The 15,848-nt window shown below is 36.4% G+C and overlaps 1 protein-coding gene across 1 annotated transcript; it reads left to right on the top strand.

Moving 5' to 3' along the window:
* Positions 1-2,210: 2,210 nt before the first annotated feature.
* LOC104401367 (protein SERAC1-like) lies at positions 2,211-15,490 on the top strand. The gene is made up of 12 exons (XM_010023965.1): positions 2,211-2,301; positions 3,658-3,694; positions 3,998-4,134; positions 4,465-4,554; positions 4,863-4,994; positions 6,928-7,049; positions 8,339-8,467; positions 9,863-9,976; positions 11,546-11,708; positions 13,491-13,641; positions 14,471-14,612; positions 15,386-15,490. Exons 1-12 carry the CDS (start codon positions 2,211-2,213, stop codon positions 15,488-15,490), a joined length of 1,413 nt encoding a protein of 470 aa, XP_010022267.1.
* Positions 15,491-15,848: the final 358 nt, after the last annotated feature.

Below are 15,848 nucleotides of genomic sequence, written 5' to 3'. Positions count from 1 at the left end.
GGTGCTTCGGGCCTCGCCCGCTTCGTGCGAGTGCAGAAGTGGAAAGATGTGGGTTTACCCCTTTGGAAAGAGGCACAGTTATTACCGCTTTGCTTCTTGGCCACTTAAATGTTGCGTTTCCCAAATTTTTATTATTTTTAATACGCCCTAGTTGTGCAGTTGCAGCTGCCCCACGCTGGAGTGGTGACAGAAACGTTGGCACCGCACAGCCTCATCCGCACAGCCCTGTGCAGGAGTTTATTGCTGGCTGCCCAGTTCAGGGAATTGTGGCACTTGCAGTTTCTGAGCTACATGCTTATTGCGGTTACACACTGAGGTTAGATAGAAGAATAAATGTTAGTACCGTGGTTCTGTGAATAAAGATCGTAAAGGAACAGCCGTAGATTAGACGGAGTTTGGAGGCAGGGGAGGTATCTCCAGAGGACTGATTATTAATGCCTTGGAAGTATTTCATAGTGTTATATATTCTGTTGAAGTGAATGGATAAAGACAATACTGAAATGACAGAAGCCAGAAAGAGTTCTGCTGTAATTGTGGCAGTGCTGGGGTAATCACAGTATCGTGGAATGGTTTGGGTTGGAAAGGACCTTAAAGATCAAGACAATTAATACATTTGTATTAATGCAGGCACTGAAATTTCACTTACAAAATATGAATTTTGTGTTACTTCTGCAGTCTGTGCAAAACCAATTTTTGTATGCTTTGTGATTATTAAAAATGTTTAATATTCTTTCTGGATGTTGGCCTAATTCGTGTACTAAAAATACAATCTATCTACTTGAGATTAAGTCTTCAGCAGAAGCGATATGCAGAATGTGATTGTTGTTGTAGCTTGCCAAGCCAATTTGTTTATTTTCCTAGCTGAGAGAAGTTTTTCTAATTGAAATCAAATGTAATATAAAATGGTAAATATATGTGAGTGGTAGAAAGAGGAATTGGTGCTTTTGCCTGGCCAAAATTGCCTTGATTTTCAGTGCTTGACTAATACAACTGTACTTTTTTTGAACCTTGCTGTGCAGAGGTTGAGTTACAGCCTTGATCATTGGGCTAAGGTGCCTTGCTTCTTTATGGTGCTTCCTGAATAGCCCCACTTTTTCAAAGAGGCAAGGTAATATCCAGAATGTGTAAGGAAGATGCAGTGTGCTTCTCTTAACTTGTCTTCCTGCCTGTAAAATGGGGAAAATTCAGTGCCTTACATCATAGATATGTCAGAAGAGTAAACCATTTCTGAAGAAATCAGGTACTGCTTTCATGGAGACTGTTGCTGTCAAGGAGATTCATGCTTACATTCGGTTGCTTGTGCATTCAGAATTTGAGTATTCTAGAATACAGTAGGTGGTTTTAGTGACTGGGAAAAAAAAAAACCAGTTTGATTTCAACATTCAGTGAATACAGTGCAATTAGTCTGTCAGTGTCTTCATAATGTTGAATTGCTAAGGACTTAATTTTAGAAAAGGCGATGTTCCTCATGGCCATGGCTAGGTTTCCATCCTTTTGCATGTGTAAGAATTTTTCTAGGACGAGAAGTGTCCTCTATGTTTTATCTGTAAGCATGCCCTTTTGAGTTTCATGAGCCCATGGAGTCAGACATTTTAGAACCAATATTTATTTTTACTAACTGTAGAGTTTTTACATTCTTGAAATATTAGTCAGATTTTCCCTTTAAAGGAAAAAAATGTAGTAGTAATTCTTGGAGCCTTGTTAGTCAAAATAAAAGACTTTCTTGCTAACACAATCAGTTATAAACTTTAAAAGCATAAAGTTCATTACTGAGTTGTATTAAAGACGTCATATTGAGCAATGTCTTGATGGACGTATGACTATCTGGTATTTAAGGGAGAGTTATGAAGAAGTAGGAAAGGAGGCTTACAAAAAGAGAAGTGAATTTGAGATACATTCTAAAATCAAGAATAAAACATAACTGTACTGCTTTAAACACTGCATTAAACTTTTCTTGTAATTGAAATGCAGCCTATTAAATTAAGGATTTTATAGACGTCTTTAATTAGAGCACTTTATAGAGAGTTAAATGACACAAATATGGTTTATTGTGACCTTTGCTGTGTATCATGCCCTTTGGAATCATGACCTTTGCTGTAAAAAGACAGGGAAAAAACTACTACAGGTTTTCTTTTGCTCTAATTCTCAAATCAATCATTGCTTTTTCTCTTTCTTTCTTTTCTTTTTTTCTTTTTTTTTCAATACACAGAATGTCAGTGGCTGCTTACTGTATATTTTGCTATAGACAAATAGGAACTTCTGCTCCAGCCACAAAAACACACCTACCCTGGCATGGTATCAGTAAGTACAGTTCTATATATGTATTGATCTGACGTGTTAATAAAAAGGAAAAAGCTGTGTTGATATGAAGCCACGTAAAATTAAATGATACTAAAGATCTAAATCCCTGAATACTTTGGATCATAGGCTTTTATTGGCCTGAAGTGGATGTCTGCCTCTGACCTTGCTTTGCATAATGATATGTAAAATGACACTAGAAGATTTTCTGGAATTAGAACATGAGATGAAAGTCCCCTCTCTAAATGCAGTCTCCATTTTATATCTGGTTTCCCCACCCCCCTAACTTTTAGAGCCATGAAACAGTTGCATCTATAAACTATGAATAAAGTTGGAATAAAGTTTGTTTCTATTATTTCTTCCTCCTTATTTACTGGTATTAGTTCTGCAGTCTTTCCTACTTAGTGTCTGCTTTCTTTGGTGCCTTCTGTATAGGATGACAATTTTAATGACTCTAAAGTTTATTTTTGAGCATTAAAAGATAGAATATTTATTTTTCTGCTCTACAGGAAGCATTGCAATTTTTTGCCTTTTCAACTTTCTCTGCCAATTATTTCTTCAACATTTTCTGCCTCTTCTCTGCATGCAAAATTCTTACAGTTTCACAAAGACAGAACCTGATGGCAGTGGTTGTGAGGCAAATCTCCCAGTTCATGCTGAGGAAAAGAAATTATTCATGATAGGTGAGATGGCTTCCACTGGCTTTGCTGCTAATAGTAATGATAGGGTTTCTCAGTATTGAGATCCTTACATCCAGATAATTCAGGCAAAATACTCAGATCTGACAGGGATTGCTAGATTCAAAAGGGAAATTATTGCAAGTGGCATGTATTTATTCAGCAATTTGCTTTATATGTGAGATTCAGTGGAATTTTTTTTCCAAAACCTATTTTCTTAAAGAGACTCTACAGGAATTTTCAAAGAACATAGATGCGCCTGTATGTATTCATATAAATTGAAGAAATATCCACCATTGTGTAAGAAAAAGTTAACTTCTTAAAATAGAGTTCTGAATGAATGCTAGTCGTTCAGGCAGAGAAAGTTTACTGTTCATTCCTGCAGCTCAGCGATGAATGTAATTAGTTGATGGGTAGCAATACTCAAAGTAAATAGGACTGGCAGGATATATGTTTTATCATCTTGCTTAGAAGAGCAGGAAATTCTGATCAAGTATTGTTTTTTCTATTTGTAAATTTAGGTAATGATTTTCTGAAAGCCAGAGAGCAATGGAAAAGTTTAAAAAAGCTTACTCTTAATGGCTGACATTCTTACTGTCTGATAATCAAATGCTAACTATGTTTTTATATTGAGGTGATGGACACAACTTTGTTTGACCTGAATTTTTCGTTTATTTTCAAGGAAAAATTGCAAAGGTAACTGGATCACTGATACTCGGGTGAGTTGTAACTGACAAGCATGTATGTAACTTACGAATTAAAATTTTAACTGCATGTATGTATCTTTCAAAAAATATAACAGGACCTTTAGACATGGTAGAATATAGTTTTGAAGCATATTTTCTGACAGTTATTACTTATTGTAAGTATTTCAGAGTCTTTACTTTGCTAACTTAAAATCATCTGTCAACTATTACAAACTTGGTAAGATCTGCATGATTAATACCAGAGTGATTGTTTACATGTTTTTACCATGATATTTTTAAAATTAATGTTCATACACAGTTTTCTTTTATTTAAAGAGGGTTTGTATTCATTACATATGAAGTCCTGTCCTTAAAGAAGTTACTGCAAATCGATACTCAAGCTCTACATCAAGAAAAACTTAAATCCTATGTGTACGTACGTACAGCTTCTCTAAATCAAAGTGAATATCGAGGTAAGATTTATAATTGTTTGGATCCTAAAAATAGAATATTAAGAGAATAGAATGTTTCTGTAAGTCACCCTTATATAAGGAAAATTGTATTTCCTGAGATCTGTTACAAAAATAATGTTCTTCACAATGTCACCAAATGTATGTTAAACTGACGGCTGTTTTTTTAATATAGTTCTATACATACAGTTCTCTGTATACGAGATAATTCTCTCTATATATGTACATATATGTATGTGTGTGTATATATTTTTTTTTCATGTATATATAGAGAGAAAATAATGTGAGAGAACCATCTTTCAGACTTCTAGTAATATAAAAATTCTCTTGTAGGAATCACATACCAAGCCAGAAAAGAAATCCATAAAGCAGTGAGGAAAATTCTAGAAACAGAAGCTAAATTTTTCCGGAGACCTTTTAAAGGTAGGTATTGAGAGCATGGCTTTTTATCTATGATTTTTATTTTTCAGTAGTGAAACATCAGTTGTTTAGAAAGTAATTTTTCTTACAAAATTACCATGGTTTTTTGTGATTGAAATGGTGGTAATATTACTTATAATTTTCTATATTAATAGTAAATGAAAGTGGTGTTTAAGAAGAGATTTGAGATTACTTGCTGATGCTTAATATTCAGTTATCAAACATTTTTTTCTTTTACTCAACAAGTAGAAATGTGACTGTTAAAATGCTTATTAATAATAACTTGTGCTTTATTTCTTTCCTGGTAAAAGAACAATTTGGTACATTTGATGGAGAAGATCATGAGTGTGCCTTATGGCTTCTCTTAAAGAGAAGTCAGTCAGAAGACAAAGAGGTCCGACTACAGGCTGTACAAGACCTGGCAAACAACAGTCACTGGCATGGTAATGTATACAGATGTAGCATAATTCATCCCAGAAATGCAACAGTGTCTCAGCTGTTTCAAGTCTGCTGCCAACAAAAACTAGGAGCTGCAAGGAGTGTAAAATACTCTCTGAAATTTGGTCTAAAATGTGAGGGGTTTATTTATATTTCAAGCAATTGTTCTTTCCTAATACCCTGATACAGAGTATATATCATCTGCAGTGCAGACCTCTCTCTGTTTCCCCACCAGACAATTGCACCCACTGTTGTGCACTGCTGTGGTGTGGGAGAGCAGTTCATGTTCATTATGTTCCCTGTTTTCAGTTGGGACTGCCAACAGAGTCACAAGTTCTGGCACTGATTTTTGTAACGCTCTGTAAGAGTGACTTTAAGGCCATGGTTAAGTTAATAAAAGTTGGTTAGTAGCTGATAGGTAGTAATAGCAAAGTAGTAATGACAAACTAGAGGTAGAGGACTTGTATGTGCAAGTATTATTTGTAAGCCATTTTCCATCTTAGTTATTACTTAGTAGTAATAAGCTCTCTCTGTTGCTCTAGCAGCAAATATCCTTGAAACCCCAAGGAAAGCGGGTGTGTGTGAATATGTGTGTCCTCTTCCTCCCTCCATCACTAGTCCATGTAAACTATGTGACAGTCTAATCTTTACTGTCATTATTGTGGTAAACCAGTCAGCTGAGGACCTTTCACTCTTGTAGTGCTATATAAGATTTATCTTGTTTCAGGTTGCCTCTTTAAAATTCTTATGAATTTCGTCAAGCAATTTACATCAAAAAGCTGTGTTTGAAAACATTTGAAAGCTAGGATATACCAAAACTGAAGCTTTGTATACTAATTTAGTATAACTCTGTCCTGTTTATACGAGAACATCTGTTAGCAGGTGATCTCAGGTCTTAGTGCACAAGATGGCCAGTACTCAGGAATCTGGTTGCTTTATCCGTTCTTCTTTTCTCTGTAGTGCTCATTGCCGTAATATTTGAAAGTTTCACAAGCGCTAATTATTCTTGCTAGCTACCTCATGAAAGAAACTTTTTTTAAGCTAATATTCCAGAACCAAGTCCAAGAAAGGTTAAGACTGAAAGTATGTGCTAACTTTTCACAGCTAAGACCAACTTGTTCAGCATATCTGTTAGCATAAGTATTTTGCTTGTCCCAAGCACAGCCCTTACAGTTTACAACTGTAAGTGTTCTGCACCAAATTAAAAAATATGACTGATCTCTGTTTGTGAAAATTATGTTTTAAATGGCTTGTCAGTTTTGTTCTAGAATTGTATAACAGTAACAAAGATAGAAACAAATTTTATAGAAAAAAAATTGTTCGCATTTAAGGTTGGTTTTTTTCTTTTAGTTTGCCACTCAGTTTCAGTATGTAATTTCTCATTTTTCCAGCAATAAAGTAGGTAGGATTTGGAAAGGAACATTAGTTACTGTTCAAATCTGGTAGGGTTACTGAAAGTCCATCTTGTATCCTCTGTAACAATTTTACTGAAACGTGTCTTTTGTATAATTTAAAATTAGATTTCTCTGTCTTTGCAGCATGTGGATTTAAGGCTGTTTTTTAATACTGTTTGCAGAAAAAAGTATGCAGGATGCCTTTCAAATTTTAACTCAAACCCAGGGATTAAGCTTGGGTTTGTAGCTCTTGTATTCCTTTCATAGTGGCAATACTGAAAGTTTGCTTTTGCTTAGGTTCAGCTTCTATCTGAGGACCTTTATCAGACTGGTCTCTAATGAACGGTTAGTGCCCAGGTTCAGCTCAGTATAGTGCTAGTCTAACATCTGCAGTTTTTATCTTTAGGAATTTGTGATTACAAAATTGCAGAGAGGTCGTTCCTTTTTCAAGTATATTTACAAAGTAGATCAGAAACTGCATTTAAAACCAAGTGAAATATTTAAGGATAGTTTTAACTCTAACACTGAAGTTCTTGTACTACAGATTATCAGTATGGTACAGTTGCCCAAACCTGTGATCAGAGGACTGCTATAGGGTTGGCTCGATCCAAAGATATCGACCTCCGCTTTTTCCTGCCTCCACCACCATTGCCAAAAACAAAGAATGTAAGTAAATGAGAAGCAGTATTAGGTGATTTTTGCTTGCTTGGTTGTTGGTAACTGTACTAATGTGGAGGTCTTCTAAAGTAACTAATGAAGTAGTAAAATTGAGACCAAAATACAAACCTGTAATATATTGATATACCCCTGGGGCCATCCTAGATTGCCTTGTCAATACTGACAGACTCCTGCATGTAGAGAGCTTTTCTGGAGGCTTTTGCGTCCTCAGTGCTAGTGTAAGTCTCTGCTGTAGGCCCACCTCTGTTGCCAGCTTTTGGTTACCAACAAATCTGTATTGGATAAATTTGGCCTTGGTTTGTTTTTATGTTAGTTGGTATATGTATATATATGATGGCTTGAGCAATCATGTCATCATATCAGCTTCTTCAGTAAAAGGAATTGGCATATAAAGCATAATGTAAGAGGTCTTTTGTAATACTAATAGAATGAATGCTGGCAGAAGTTCCTGTCAGAGAATACTTGCAGATCTTAACTAATGAAACTCTGAAAACCAGCTTTGATTGGTGGTGATATTCTCAGCTTTTGCTTTCTTATCTTTGTAACATTACAAGATAGCAGATATGTACCTGTCAGTCCTGAAGTACTATTTTATACTAGTACATGGTTGTATATATACTTTATTTTTACAGCAGTATGTTTGCTAGGTGATTGAAGCTAATAGCTCCCCATCTGCTGCTTAGGAAGTTTAAGCAAATCATTGTGGCAGCAGGTGTTGCTCTGCACGTCAGATATGTCTCCATCTCTGATTATAGCAAGGATTAGAATAACTGCAAGTTTCATGACTGTGGACAAATATAATTACTTTGTTGACTCTATTTTCCTGTCATCTACCCTGGATTATTAAATAAACATCTATATGAATATTTTGAAGATAAAAGATTAAAAGGACTGTTGTCTACATTTTCTATTAGTAATTTATACATCCATTCTAATGCAGCAGCACCAAAATTACTGTGTAGTTAAGGGTGAACTTTTAAGCATCCTGTGCCAAGAAGAACGTTTTTTTCTTCTTTGGACCTATTAGAATAAGGCCATCAATGTATGCAGTTTAAAGCTTGCTTTTCATCACTCAGATGGTGGGTTTAGAATTACCAGTTTCCAAAGTCTTTACAGGTGTAATATAAAACCAAAGTTGCAGAGCACTCAAATCCAGGGTTTGTGTTTTATGGCCTTATTAATATGGCTGCTTTCGTTATTTGAGGTATCTTTTTTTCTCTGTGTTTTGCTTTATGCTTTGAACAGAACTAAAAGCCATTTGTGCTTATTTCTCACAGGATTATACCATAGAAGACGAACTTCGCCTGTTGTTAGTGTCTTTACCTCAGACCGATCTTGATCCATGTGTCCAGCACTTCACATCTCTTGCTTTACGTGAAAGTAGCCAGATTCTTGCTGCACAAAGGGTGAGTCCCCACCTACAGAATAGAACTACTTGGGTTCTTTGTTTCTGCAGAGCTCAAAGATACAAACCTGTTTCCATATTTTTTAGCATTATAGGAGAAAGAGACTTTGTGACTGTACAACATAAGTAAAATCTCTTCTACACGCAGTCTGCTTGAAAGCTTGTTTATCTTTCCCAACTGTACTGGTTGGTCTAGTGAAAGATTATGTCTCTTCTTACAAGCCTTGCCATAAAGCAGATGGCAAGGCTTGTATTTTGTCCAGAACATTTCCTTCCCCTTGCAGTGCTCATAGAATGATTTTTCACATTTCATCTTACTGTTGCTTGCGTGTTCTTTCACTGCTGACATGATTAAACCTCTGTTAAGTCTTACTAGCAAACTGATAAATTGTTAGCACACCTTAAATAGTAAACTTTCTTATACCACATGGAAATGCCTCCCTGTTACAGGTCATTGTTGCAAAACCAGAATTGAAATAGTCTAGTAGTCTGTTTATACTTGTAAACTAGGAATTCTTCAACTCTGTTTGTCCAGCAACTTCCTCAGTGGCTTTAGGAATGTCATTTAAAGTGCTGTTATTGCTTAAAAATAATAATTGTAATCCCAGTGTAATCCACTATCTCTTTTGCATTTTATTTTTTTTATTTAAAAGTTGTGACTGTTTTAATCAGTGATGATTATTTTTTTGTAAGATTTGGTAATAACAATTACTGTCGTATTTTAATAATGATGCCTGTCAGGCTGTGTTTAGAGATTTCAGAGTGCAGTAACTTTTTATTTCCTATGACACAGTTGTGTAATATTTTTACATTATCACCCCTTATTGCTTTCATAGTGAGTCCTTTTGTTACAAAGAGAGCTTTAGTAAGACACTGCACTTGGAGGCATTTTGGTAATCATGCTGTTCTAGAAAATTGCTTTTTATTGAGGTTATGCTGGTCTTCCTATTGCATGATTGAGGGAGACTGGTCCTTAGAGACCGTGCTATGTGTTGAAGACCTTTTTTCCACCCTTTTCCTCCTCTTCTCTTTATTGCAACTCTGGAAATCTACATGCAGTATGAATCTTGCTTTTTTTATGCTTGAGCAAATGATCTTAAAAGAAGACATTCATTAACAAAATGAAAATCATTCATTTTCCCCCTTAATTTATGTTTTGACGCTAACAGACTATGGAGACTACTGACTGAAAACTAGTTAATATTTTCAGTTTGAAATAGTAGCTATTTTTATTGTGGACTGTTGTGTAATTTGTATGTTTTGAAAAGTGCATGCATGCTGTGCACTCTTTATAGAAATTTCTATGGACCATTACACACTTAATGTTTTAGTTTGGAAATGCTAATTTTTTGTAGCCATTTGGAATGTGGATAATTTTTACTGATTCTCATTTCAGGGAGGTTTATGGTGTTTTGGAGGCAATGGACTTCCATATTGTGAGACACTGAGTAAGATCCCTTCAGAGACAGTGGAACTCTTTTGCTTGCAAGCTTTAGTACAGCATTCTAAGGTAATTTGTCCTTTATAACTGAAAAGCTGAATATGCTCTCATATATTGGGAAGGAGTTGCCATTTCCTCGTCTCCTGTCCCTTATCCCTTCTATAAGGGATATTCAAACAACCAAGACTGGTGAGAATTGGAAAGCAGCGTGACAAACTCATTTTTTCTGATGGGAAGTGAATGTAGGTTCTGGTATTATTTCTAATTAGCCTGTATAAGTTCCACTGTAGTATACCTGTATGTATTTTTCAAAAAGTAAAGGGCAGCTCTGACACAGAAAAGCAGGAGAGAGTGCCTGAAGTCCAGAAGTCTTCTTCTGTTTAGGGCTACCTCCCACTGACACTCAGAAGTCATTTAAGATAGACATTATAAGGCTCTGCAACTTCTCAATGAGATACTGGTAATATGAAATTCTCAGTGCAAAGTATGTGTGGATTTATTTGAGTTGGTGTACATCAATTCAGAAAGCTTACAAGCGGTCTCGTATGGCTCTTAATGTAACTCTAGGGCCAGGTTTCTAGAAAGCAGAGTAGCTTCATGAATTCACTTTAATTGAAAGCCAGAATGGAATGCAAACCTTGGCTATTCAAAAAGAGCCCCTCCATCAGGGGTCACTGCCTTTGGCAGAACATTGCACCTGATACAGTGCATCTTTCCAGGACCAGTCTGTTCTTTGCAGACACAGATGGAGAGTATGGAAGACTTTGTGTAGCAGTGATATTTCTTATTCCCTATTGCTCTACTCTTCTGTGTGTATTAGTTGCTCAGAAGCCTAGAACACTGAGAAACAGCACTGAGAATGCCAAATTGTTATTGGTAGTAGGCATGGATAAAGTGCAGTTTGCCAGTATTCCTTGCTCATCTTCCATATACATAGAAGTTCTTACTCAGTCTAGAACTTGTATTCCAGATTTTCAGTTTAAACAAGTTGTGACTGTACTCATTCCAAATGTGTGTGTGTCTGTTGAAAGGCACAGACTTGAGGACATCAGCATATAACTACCACACATTTTCAAGCACTGTAGACAACATGTTCAAGTCAGAAGCATTTGACCGGTATCAGTATTTGCCACAACTAATTAGTGTATATTCATCTGCTTGGACTAGAATCTGTTGTTGCCCTTAGGATCAGTAATGATAGCAGCACTACATGGAATGTAGACATCTTTGCATTTCAAAGAGAAGGGATTATAGTGATACCATTTTACATGGTGAACAGGAAGACAGGTAGATCTGCTTGAGATAGTGCTTTAACAAATGCGGATAATTATCCTGTTCAGACTTTTAAGTTGAAGTTTGATCACGCCAAGTGGAGAGCAATCTTATCTCCCTCAAATGTGGAGGAGAGTAGAGTGATGATACTCAGCATCTTTCAGGTTGTCAATCCATAGAAATCATGTGTTTAGCATATTAAAATATTTACTTTATCTTCAACTACGGCATGATAAATTCTATATTAATGAGAATTTCTACATATTAAGGGCATCATTAAAATGCCCTAATTTGTGAATTAACAGCGTCTCAACCTTTTGCAGAATGTCTACTTACAATGACAATTGTAGTTACTGTGTTCACTAGGTTTCTTCTCACTGTGATAAAATTGAAGCTAAAGGAGGCCTTCAGTTACTACAAAGAATATACCAGCTACGTAAAGATTCAGCAAAAATACAAAGGAACATAATTCACATTATTGGAAATATGGCTTTGGATGAACGTCTTCATGCATCAATAGTACGTGCAGGTAAAAGGAAAGCAAGTGCAAGCAGTCTGAATGTCAGATTTCTATTCTAAAATTTTCAGAGGATTCAGTGCTTTTGTAAAATACAAAGGATGATGGTAGTGGTGTGGTTTTTGTATTTGTGAGCGTGGGGAGGTGGTGGTGGTGTTTTTTTAATACAGAAAGTATAGGCAGTTTAGATGATGTTGATTAAAAAGTCCTGTATGCTGTCTGGCCAAATGTACGTCAGTGCTACAGAGGATGTGCTAAGTCTGATGGATGGTGGCAGTTTGGACTTGACTGATGTTCAGTTTACATTACTGGCAAAGATCTTCTGATTTATTTTTTTTTTTTTTAATTGACTGTGTTTTAGTCTTGTAGAGGAACAGACCAGCTTGTAGTCCATATCTTTTGGAACAAAGTGAAACATGCCTTTCCGCCCTCTATTGTTTCATTTAGGCTAGGAACTTTTGCTAAGTTTTGCTCTGATGCCCCTTTTTTAATGCCCCTAATTATCACAGTTAAATTTCTGTACCAAATAAATAATTCTCAATGTTTTATTAGGAAATAAAGAATAAGAAAAATAGAAGATACCCGTATGCTGTTGTATGCATCTGAGCTGTTGTCTGCCTCTTAAAACACGTTTTTAATCTGCTATTGCAAAAAGGAGAAGTAGCAAAGGCACAGGGAAAGACCATGAGGTTGATTAAAACTTTGGAATGGCTGTGGTATTAAAGAACAAATAACTAGACTAGGACACTTAGTGTGGAAAAAGCGACTGAAGGAGAATATGACTGATTTATAAAATCCTCACTAGCGCAGAGAATGCAAAGAGGGAATGGTCATCTGCTGTTTCTTGTCATGCAAGACCAAAAGTTCTTGTACGTTTAATTACCAAGAGGCAAAACAAATAAAAGTATACGATTTTCCCATACAGTGCGTGACCCAACTAAAACTTGCCACAAAACATTGTGATTGTTGAAGTCTTACAGAGCTTCAAAAAGTGATTAGGCAAATTCATGGAAAGAGAAATCCATAAAGTTCCGCACGCAGAAGCCAAGTTGGCTGCGGAAACCTGAGAGAATATAGTAGAGAATCAGCCCTATATACTTGGTCTTTTATTGCTCTATTCCTTTATTGTTCTGCAACTTCCATTACTGCTTACTTTTGGAGAAAGACAGCTGGACTATAAAGGCCTTGGGTCTGAGCTCTTCTAGAGGAAGAGATCATAACAGAAGAGTCAGCAGCTTCCTGGGGCAGAGCTCTCAGTATAAATGGAATTTTAGACAGTGAACCAGATGCCAGAGTCGAGCAGTTCTATGTTAAGGGTTGACAAAACTACTCTTTTGTTGCTGGATGATGTGCAAGAAGCAAGAACCTCCAAGGCTCTTTTCCTTTGCAAAAGCTGTGATACAGGAAGAGGAAGAAAAGAATGACGCACTGTGTAGTAGCTGCCATAGGGTATCTGGGGGCAGAAGGATTCTGAACACTATTTTCGACTCTTCGTCTTGGCTCTTTTAAGAGGAACGAAAAAGCAGAGACCTTGCTAATTTTAATTGGACTTAATAGCTTGGCAGTCTTTTATTGTGTTTGGAGAACTGAAAATAGATTATAGGTAGTGTTCTTCTTTAGGAGAACTTGCACAGTAATCACATACATTCTGTTTAGAAATTTAGTTTTGATGTTACCATTCTCAAATTTTAACATCTATTTTCACAAGTCTAGTTTGAAGCATGATGTTTCTGAATTCTTCTGTTTGGATCATGTTTCTGTTAGTTAACCTGTCACTTTATTGTTTCAATGTAGGTTGGATTTCTGTACTTGCTGAAGTAATGAAATCCCCACATGTCATTCAGTCTTCTCATGCATCCAGAGCTTTGGCGAATCTAGACAGGGACACGGTCAAAGAAAAATACCCAGATGGTGTTTATGTCTTGCATCCACAATACCGCAGCAGGTAAAGCGGAAGGAGGCACTGCACATGTTGAGTTACTTGTACATGTTGTACTTTGAGTTACTTTTTAAACTGTTTAGTTAAAAAGCTTTGAAAGAGCTGACATCAGAGTGCTGCTGTACTGATGTCACCTGCTCCTCCTGTTCTTTGCTGGATTGAAAGGACTGAGTTTAGATTCTCAAACAGGAGAACAAGAGAAGTGGTTGGAGCAATCCATGACCATGAAAGTATTATTGTACTGCATGGAAAAATCCGAACACAACACAAGATGAATTACTGCTTTGCATGCATTGCAGCCATGTAACCTTTGCACTGGCTGTCTTTGGATAATTATTTGCCATGTAATTATTCTGCTGGCAGCAGCACATGTTGGCTTAAGATGCAGTAAATTTACAGCTTCAGCTTCTTTTAATAGGGATTGTGTATCTGGGGCTGAAGCAGTGTCCAGTGTGGTATGTCACTTAGTGGCGACTATTCCCTGAGTAATTGGTGTTAGTTACAATGAAGATTTAATTTCATGATAAAGCTGGAACTACCAGGCCGCATTAAGAGTAGCTGGAGAGAATGGTGTTTTTCATTATAGAAAAATATGACTTGTGAGCTGGCTATTTTCCATACTTCTTTTTATCTCTCTCTCTTCTGGGTGGATCCCTGTTTTTTGTCTTGTTCTGAGTATCCTCTTTGAAATATCATGAAATGTTGACCATAAGAAGTCACATACAGTGTTGAAAATAGCATTTTGGCATCCCTTAGGTTAAAAGGTCTGTGCAAATTTAATTTGCTAAAAGAATATGTACTATGCAGCTCTTAAAAATTCCTTTTTCTGTATCAGTCAGCCCATCAGAGCAGACGTCCTTTTTGTTCATGGTCTTTTGGGAGCAGCATTTAAAACCTGGCGACAGCAAGACATTGACCGGCGTTTGGATAAGAAGGCTTCAGAAGGACAAGAGGAGTACAGTCAGTGCTGGCCAAAGGTAAAAAGACAACAACATTCTCATTAGTTTCTCATTAATGGGAGCTTTCCAGAGGATCTAAAATTACACTGTCTGCAGTTGTCTTTTTTGAATCAAATTACTTGTAATGTGTTATACAAGTAGCATTTTTCAAGTTCCTGGTGTATTTTTATTAGCAAGCTGAAATTTTGAGTAGGTTGTTCTTGCAAAGGAAAATCCGTGCTAACTGTAAGCCGTCAACATCATTCTTCTGCTAGTGAAAGAGGAGGCAATGGCTACTTTCCTCATGCTTTTTTCTTTTTTTTTTTAATGGAATATTATTGCTGAGAAAAATATACATAAAATTAATTTTTAATTATCATTTCTTACATAGGTGTCTGAGTGCCTCAGATTTTGCAGATTGCTACTTAAATATGGTTGATAAATAAGTAATTACTGCTTCAAGCAACTCACATTGGTATAACCACCAAAGTATCTCTGTAAAGTGATCAGTCCCGTTGGTAACCTTAGTAATTTTTGTTTTACCCAGGAGAGGGAGCCAGGAACGCACGAGTTAGTAATCCATCTCCATCCTTTGCCTACTTTGTCGTTGGGGAGCAGGCTAGAGTTCACCAGTGTGTTATGAAAGAATAATAGTCTAGGTGTGAGATGTATTTAGGAATTAACTGAAGAGCGAATGTCTTGCTTGATATTGTCCCCATAGTAACATCTTTGCTTCATTGCTGCTAAATTGCTTACAACAGTTTAAGTACCTCAATTAGAAGCTGCTTTGGTTTTGCTTTTCTTCAATTTAGACATGGCTGGCTTCAGACTGTCCTGCCCTTAGAGTCATTTCTGTGGAATATGACACCAATTTGAGTGACTGGAAAGCAAAATGTCCTGTTGAGGCTCACAGGTAACACATGTAATGTCTGCAGTTTGGAAGTGAGGGAGACCTGTAAAGCTGAACCTTGGGATCACCTAGTGTGAAACTATTTAATTTTTCCTGTTGCATTTGAAAATAATTTTGGGAAAACATTAGATACAGTCATGATTTGCTTGAGCTTTGTAGCCTCACAGGTAATTACTTGTGGCAACTTCCTAAATTCTTACAGTCTGTTCTGCTTCATTTTTAGGGGAGACACTAGATTATGCTGTTAGTAGATGTAAATATAACATTAGTTTTATATCTTAAGGGGAATATTTCTTAAACTTAAAATGCCCCGGTAATGCTTCGTAAGCACAGCAAAAAAATCCCTATGCTATGACTTTATACTC

Source organism: Nestor notabilis, unplaced genomic scaffold (assembly GCF_000696875.1).
Source record: "Nestor notabilis isolate BGI_N333 unplaced genomic scaffold, ASM69687v1 Scaffold9391, whole genome shotgun sequence".
Classification (NCBI taxonomy): domain Eukaryota; kingdom Metazoa; phylum Chordata; class Aves; order Psittaciformes; family Psittacidae; genus Nestor; species Nestor notabilis.
This window is presented reverse-complemented; position numbering and strand designations above follow the sequence as displayed.

Coding starts and splice junctions, on each gene's coding strand:
- LOC104401367 (XM_010023965.1), top strand. CDS start 2,211: ATGTCAGTGGCTGCTTACTGTATATTTTGCTATAGACAAATAGGAACT. Junction 4,135..4,464: donor AAATCAAAGTGAATATCGAG/GTAAGATTTATA, acceptor ATTCTCTTGTAG/GAATCACATACCAAGCCAGA. Junction 13,642..14,470: donor CATCCACAATACCGCAGCAG/GTAAAGCGGAAG, acceptor TTTCTGTATCAG/TCAGCCCATCAGAGCAGACG.